The following is an 8382-nucleotide window of genomic DNA, read 5'->3' as shown; positions in this document are numbered from 1 at the left end:
AAAGCTGAGGGTTCAAATGGTCATAAAAACAGGTACAAAATGTTAGTTTGTTCAGCTTAAAAAACGTATTTCTTTTGCTTCAAAAATGAAAGAGGAAAAAATCGGAATATTTGAAAATAAATATTAGTTAAATTTTACTTACTACTACATTTACGAATTAATAATAATATGCATAAAAAAAGGTAAAATACTGCCGAACAACAAGTTTTTAATAAGTGTGATCGAAGCTCATGTGGAGATATGAGCCTAATATCAGCTAAATAAGGGGATTTTCCCCACTGTTACATAAGCAAATGTCGACGAGTTATTAAACCTCATAAAACCCTTTTGCCACATATAATCCTTGAGAGTTGAAAAAGGTTGTTAATATTTCATCTCCGAAAAATTAATACAATCCGCCCTAGAAGAAACAACACAGCGTACGTTACATAAATGCATCATATCAAGCAAGCAAAATCATATATTAGTTTCAGCTGATCCACGGCTACAATTGGCATCACATTTTACGTCTAATTTGTAGTGAAAGAATTAATATTGTTGAGACTATATAGACCCTGCAAAATTGGATGATTTGCTACTAGTTCCTCTGGAAAATTGGCTGCTCTAAAATCAAAGTGAAGTGTACGAGCGCGGCTCGAACAGGGAAGGAAAAGGCCGTTATGAAAACTGCATTCAAAACTGCGAGTCTATAAAATTTTCAATATCTCGACTTCTTGACAATGTACAGAAATCCTTTTGTATTTAATCTGGGATAGCTCAGCGAGATAAACAAGAATATAATAATCATATTTGTTTGGTAAATATTGGACACTTTAAACTAATAAAACACTTCTTTTTACCAATTGACAATAACTCTTGTAAAGTCAAATGTAAACAGTGACAAATGATAATTCTCGTGGTGAACAGAGAAATACAGCAAATACTACAATTATAAACAACAATGTCAAATACGGACATCCAACCTTAATACCTCAATTAGGTTCTATGATCAAATGGTCGACCACAGACTACTCCTTCCAGTCGCAAATCCAATTCTGTTAATAACACAAATTCTTACTCTTTCATTTAAATAAGAAGAATATATTTGTTTACTGATGAAGATAAGACGATATGTGTAAGACTGACTCTAAAATAATACTGTTAATTAGCAATCAAAGTTTTTAGTTTGTGTAATTCCTCATATGTACAGTGTATTGAGAAATACATACAAAGTAAGAAGCCGGATAGNCTTTGGATTACTTTATTCGATTATGGTGACGTGCCTATCACGTTGAGGTTAGCTACGTCGTTTCAGCAAGCAGATATCCATATATTTAAATGGACCTTGTTGGAGCATACGTATAATCCTAAAATGTAGCATCGTACTACAGATGGCGTTTACCGCGCCATTTGTGGTATTTTCTAAAACGCGCTGTTAAGACAGCAGGTAAAAGTTGATGAGTTCCAAAAAGATCGAAATCGCAATCCGCGTCTGGCAGTTTTGACAGAATACAGACCACTTCGAATTATTTTTCCACCGTTTCTTCTCTTTTGCATATTTTTTATTTTTATCAATGTAGTTATTTATCTTTCTATCCAATTTTTTTTACAATGAATAGGCGGCGGAAAACCACCAAATATCCTTTCCGTTCTGTGCAGACTTTAGTAGAATAAGAGGTGAAAAGACAAAGATGTACAAATATGCTGATAGGCATTCAAAAGGTCATAGTCTAAGAGCTCGGCACCTGCGAGACCTACGTTAAAGTATAAAGGCTGCAATTTATTGTGTATTCTGACTACTGCAAGGAACAAAGTTTGGGGGTTACCAACTTTGACCAATGGAGACGTCAGCAAGTATCAGCTAAATTGGACCACAGTATACATAAACACTCTCACGTTAAAGTATAAAAGCCGAAATTTTGAATGATATCACTTTAGTCAGTATTTAAAAAGCCAGACTAATCCAAAGGGTTTGAAACACTCCTCCTGACAGCATAAGATTACCTGGATGAATGTAAGAGAATATTAGTGCAGTGGACAATTAATAAAAATTATATGTATAAATAATTTAAAAATTATTTTACAATAATAATGTTCAATCAACAAGACATATTCAATGGTTGAACATTTCCTTAAACTAAATAAAAGCCAGCTAGAATAACTACATGTAAAGAAGCGTCAAAAAACTATCGGTTTAGTGTATATTATTGATTTGTTACATATACTATGTACATTAAATTAAAATTGTTTATTTAATTCCAGCAAATTAAGCTTGGCCTAGTATTAATTAGTTAATATTCAATTCAAACCTCAAGAGATACACAGGGTGTGGTAGAAATAATTGCGGAGTTTGCAGGAAGTGATGCGGCACTATAAAACAAGAAAATTAAGCAAATGTATGTCCAAACGTATATGAACGTATATACCTAAAAATTAATAAAGTCAAAAAAACACGTTTTAAAGAATGTCTTTCCTAATTTAACATCTGGGAGAATAAAAATTTAATTGGAAATATATTACAATATCACCTTTTAAATGCATATCAGAATGTTTTTTTTGTACAAGTTTTAGGGGCAGATTTTGGTCTGCTTATAGCCTTCCTGGAAAATATTTATTAATCGTAAGTTTATATTTGCAGAAAAGGTGTACTCCGAACCTCTAAATCTTTTTAGAGAAGTGTTAAAATTTATCTCACATACATTTTCAGCGTTACGCTCAATAGCCAAAAAGCGCTACCAAAATGCAACTAATTCAAAAATTATTTTATTATACTCTTACACAGTCAGTGGAGACTGAAGTCCCGTAAATGTTAGTTGTGATTTTGCAGAACCAAGTTTTTAGAGCTAATTGGTGCGGAATAACATCCCTAGCAATAATTTGGGGATATACAGTATCTCTGCATTTTTATTGACGAATGAATAACTGCAGAATTAACTGAAAAATCACGTTTTTTCTGCTTATGTCTGTAAATAACTCGACATAAAAACGTCCTAGAAGAAAATTGCACTTGACTATTTTTGTTGCTTATTTAATTTCTCACAAGATAGTGCTAGTTAGATAGAATATAATTGATTTCTTATTTATAAATTGGCAAAAACTGTTAAAAACTGCGCTTACATTTCAATGCACTAAAAAACAATAAAGCAATAGAATGTTTTTGCCAAGAAATTAAAATTAAAATTAAAAAATTAATTTTTATACCAGTGCCACAAATTTGATCTGATATCATTACTGACGTTTTTACATATATGGTTTGTAATCCAAATTACAATTAGCAACCAATTTTGTTTTTTATTTTTTAAGGGCCTATTCTTTTTTAGAAAAATGCTTTCGTTGCAAAGTAACGTAATTCGGTATTTGCAAATTTGGTGGGCAAGTAAACAGCATCATAACAAAAAAATCGAGCTTTTAGGAGCTTGTTTAACATAATTAGAACGAAAATTATTTATGGACGTTCAATGATCGAAAAATATGTGACAAATATGAACATGTTTTTGCAAAAATAATTTTTGTTGAGGGTGAATACATACTCAATTAAAGTTTAATATTTTCAATTTGTAAGTAATGTGTAATAGTTAAACTCCGGAACGTGTAATGTTCGACTGCAAAATTGATATCTAAACTAAATAACGCATTTTCTAGGGAAATGCCACAGAAGATTTTTGTCTTATAATTAACTAAAGATAAAAAAATAGATATATAAACTTTATTAAACTAAACTGGTTATTTTACAATTATGCTAACTTCACAACATACCAACAAATGATCTGTCGTGCTTTTAAGTTACACTTTACATTCTTATTCTTATTTATTTTCCCTACATTATCCCCCACATACTTCCTTATTTCTAATGAAATGTCCTTTTTCTTTTTTCCTATACCCAAATGTAACCATCTTACCCCCATTTTTTCTTCTCTCCTCTCTTACCAAATGTTCCAACATCCTCTGTATTCTTCTCTCTTCCATAGCCATATCATCTCTTATATAAACCTCCGTCCTCAGCCTTCTAACATCTAACTACCTGTAGTCTATCTTCCCACTTTTCCATTCTTGTCCCATATACCTTCTTTTTTAACTTCACATCCACTTTCAATTCCATCTTCTCTTTTATAACTCTTTCCAACTCCATTTCTTCTTTATTCTCCTGTATCTCTGTTCCAAAGATTATCAAGTTAATTTATTTTTCTTCTCTTCTTTTCTTTTCTAGTTCTATTTCTAATCTCCTTATTCCTTTCTCCTTCTCCCCTGCTTGCTTCTGGATTTGCTTCTCTATCTCCAGCTCCTCTATTACTAATTCCTTCACTTTTTAATCTGTCCTTTCCTGATTTGAACCATCCCTTTCCGCTTTCTTCATTATATTTGTCCAATCTTTCTTCCAGTTCCTGTACCTTTCCACTAGTCTTTTTCTCCAGACGTTTCATCTTTTCCTTTACACTTTTATTTTCTTCCTGAATTTCATCTAGTTTCTTCTTTTCTTATTTTTTCTTGTTCCTCTCTTTTTTTGTTTTCGTGACGTTCTTTCCATTTTCTTGGTTTTCTTCTTTTAATTCTTCTACCAATTTCATTAATATATCCAATTTATCCATCTCACTAAAATTTTTTTTATTCTTTCCTGTTTTACTCCTTTTCTTCCTCCAGACAACACGCTTTTCTTTTTTTTTTTATTTCCTCTTCTTATCTATCGTTTCAAAACCAACTTTTTATCAGTCCTTTTCCTTCTTCTTTACTTTTGCTACTTTCTTCCATAAGTGCCACTCACTAAATTATTCTTTTCCTAAGTCTACTTTCTGGGAAATTTCCGCTCACCATTGACAATATATAATAATCTTTATCTAAAGTACCACAAAAAGTCTTAAGGACGTTACTTCCATAACTCCAACCAATAATTACTCTCCAACACATAGGAAATAAAATACTTATTGCCCTTCTGTTCACCACACACACACACTTAAATTAGTGCTACTTTTCCTCTTGAACTGCAATATAATTCTAGAACACGAACAATCTGAACTTAACAGTAATAGTAAAATTAAAAAAAAAACACCTTGATAGCTGAAGTAAAAACTTAGAAACATCATGTTTTTCCTCTACTTATACTACATTTGAAAGATGCGAGATGGTTTTTAGGGTGGCTGCTCCACTCCCCCACTCCCGCCTCAAAACCAGATTTCCCTTTACCTACGACTTCTTTATTTTTATTTTTTTAACCATTACACAGACTTCTTAGAAATTGAACTTATTAAACTTTGATTGAGTATGTATTCACCCTCAACGAAAAATTTTTTTTGCTTAAATTTGTCACAATGTGTTTCAAACTTTGAACGTGCATAACTCTCATTCTAATTTAGATAACCAAGCTTCTAAAAGCTCGATGTTTTTTACAATGCTGTTTACTTGTTTACCTATTCAAAAAACCGCTTAAGTAATTTTAACCAAATGTGTGTACGTATTTATTGAACTACATAAATCTATTAATGAGATGAATTTCTGGTGAAACATGTTTAAATAGTAATATAGACAGACACTTGAAATTATTTATTTCACAATTTTATTTGGATGCTGACAATATTGTTCTCACTGGTATGTCATTATCAAAGTGAAATGTATGAGCATGGTGAAAAAATTACTATTGCGAAAAACTATTCCTTTATTGCTTTTTAGTGCATTGAAATGTAGGCGCGGCTTTCACAATTTTTAAATAAACAAATAATGTTTTTTATCTAACTAGCACCATCTTATAGAAAATTAAACAAAGAACAACAATAGTTCAGTTTCTAGGACGTTTCTATCACGAGTTATGTTTTAACTAATTTTGCAGTTATTTATTCACCACTAAAATTCCTCACTCATTAACAAAAATCAGGTAGAATTAGCCAAAATAAGCCAATACATGGCTTCTAACATAGGAAACCGTAGCAACAAAGACTTTTTAAAACAATAATAAAGTTAACTACCTATTTGGAAAAAATGAAGGAATATATTTTCTATTAAGGTGAGCTACTTATTATAATAAGTACTAATACTTTATAATGTGGGGCAAATGTTATTTTTTTATTTACTTAAAAAATAATTAATGAATTAAAAAAAGTTTTTAAAAACTGCAAAGTTAGGAAGACGTGGAAATGCCTAGTGAAGACGTTATTATAATCATAAGCCTCTCTAAATATGAACAGCTGACAGTTTTCATTTTTTCTTTCATTTATGCAAATAAATGTTTAATTTTTAAAGATAAAATAATCATCATAGTTGTCTTTAACTATAGGGTTGTTCGGAAAGTCATTTCGTTTTTTGCCGACAGAGGATTTAATTGTATTCTTTTGCACCCAACTTCACATTTAAGCCGTATAATTTTTATANATATTTTTGTTTTAATTATTAAGTGCTCAATAAGTGCTGACTATAGGACGAAAAGGAAAATAAAGAAAACAAACATTAATATTTACATTGCGAAAAATGCTAGCAAGTCGAAAATAGGGCACTACCTATTAGATTTATTAAATGCTCAATAAATGCTAATTATAGAGCGAGAAAAAAAAACAAAAACATTAATATTTACACTACCACCTACGTCATCTCACTAATCAAAGTATAACAAAATTTTATTTGTCCTAATTTCCCATTTCAAATCTGCTTTGCACTGTAATAATTAGGTATACTATTTAAATTGCCAAGTTGTGTCATACTTAACCGCTGAGGAGGGCGTAGGGTAATTGTCTCTATGATTGGTAAATTTAAGTTGCAAAAAACTGCTTTTTTTGCAATATATGCAATGGAATATTTCAAAAAAAAGGCAGGTACTACACATCAGAACTTATACAGTCTACTAAAATTAGGCATGCCTCCGTTCATAATTGTTTATTTAAACAATTATTTAATTTTTCAGTTTTCTGCATTAAAAAAAAAGCAAAATATCGTATTGTTACATGCATGGGCCCATTTTGTATATCTTTTTAATATCTACAAATTCTTCTTGAATCATTTTTTCGTAAACAGTCCAAAAAAAATTATAATACTAGAAAACTACATTTTCGTAACTTTACTAGCAAATTCAACAATAAAGGTACAATTTAGGCACAATAATAATGTATGTATACTAAAAAGTACCCAAATATGCAAAAATAATGTACGTAATAGACATACAAGGTTTAACAAGCAAGACCTTCGTTAGAGCTTTAAGAATAGTCGAACTTAATTTTGAAAATTTGATATTTGTAGTAATTTGAGATGAACTTTAAATTTAAAAATTAAATTTTGACTAGGTAGGTATAGACTTCCTTGGTAAACCCTGTATGTGTGTATAACTATATGTCAGTAGATAAATAGGGACGTATCCTATCCCTGACTTTTAATTGGTTAAGTGAATATAAACAATAGCTACTAGATAAATTGCCATTATTATTAATAGGTATCTGATTTTATTTCATACTATCGAGTTGACATGTTGATAATATCTACCTACCAGTAAATTCTTCTAAAAGACGTTAACATAACACTTTTTTTTTCAAAACTAGATTACATAGTATCCACAGTACCCTTCAATAAATGCTTAGTACTATATGGTCCTTTCTACTAAAACCTACAATGCACTTACCTACATACATACATAAAATAGAACATTTTATTTCTATTTTATCTTTTGTTTATGTATTAACTGTCACGACAAAAAGACTAACAGTAGTATGAAAAACAACACACATATAGAAAAACAAAACAAGCGCCATCCTTTTTGTAATACCTACATGAAAAATTTAATTATTTACATAACCTAAAACTAATAGTTGTTTTTTGTAGATATTCGTACTTCAATTTAAAAACAAACATTTGAATTATTCAGTTACCTATAAATGAAGTTAAATAAAATAAATCCTACCTTACATAGTCAAACTGTAAAAATAGTCATAACCTCTAGCAGAAACAAGCAGGGCTCAACATAAAGCCTATAAAAATCCAGCTTTTTAATATAATTTCTTTAAAAAAATTAACTAGAATGAAATTTGAAGGGTGTGTTTTAATATGCTTAGTAATCAAGAGTCAATAAAAACGAGTACTTACACCACCATACCATATGCGCCTTCGCCTATATATGACAGATTTGTATATCGGGGGCCCACTTCGAAAGCTTGCCCTCGCACAATTTCTACATTAGGATTAACACTCGCAGAACCTGTGGCTTCAGCCATTTCGGAGTTTTCACGAGACAACCAACCCCTACCAGCACCTCGCACAAACTGAGCGCGTGTCATCCCTTACTCATTATCGACTTTGATAAGGTGAAATAAATACAATTTATGCTATACCGGTTAGTATTAATTAATTTAGAATTTATTTTTATAAAATATTTCTTGAAAAATAGGAATTAAATGTAGAATATTTCGTTATTCCATTGTTTTTAATATTGCAGTT

The 8382-nt window shown here is 30.6% G+C and overlaps 1 protein-coding gene across 1 annotated transcript in view; it reads right to left on the bottom strand.

The window, feature by feature from the left end:
• Positions 1 to 8382, bottom strand: part of LOC108744488 (mitogen-activated protein kinase 1) — a 63461-nt gene extending 55079 nt beyond the window's left edge. The window contains exon 1 of the mRNA XM_018480276.2: positions 8032 to 8382. Within this exon, the coding sequence (XP_018335778.1) occupies positions 8032 to 8222 (191 nt within the window). The 5' untranslated portion in view covers positions 8223 to 8382. The remainder of the gene's footprint in view (positions 1 to 8031) is intronic.

This window comes from Agrilus planipennis, unplaced genomic scaffold (assembly GCF_000699045.2).
Source record: "Agrilus planipennis isolate EAB-ADULT unplaced genomic scaffold, Apla_2.0 scaffold33, whole genome shotgun sequence".
In the NCBI taxonomy this organism is placed as follows: Eukaryota; Metazoa; Arthropoda; class Insecta; order Coleoptera; family Buprestidae; genus Agrilus; species Agrilus planipennis.
The sequence above is the reverse complement of the archived record's forward strand: the minus strand, read 5'-3'. Positions and strand labels throughout refer to the sequence as shown.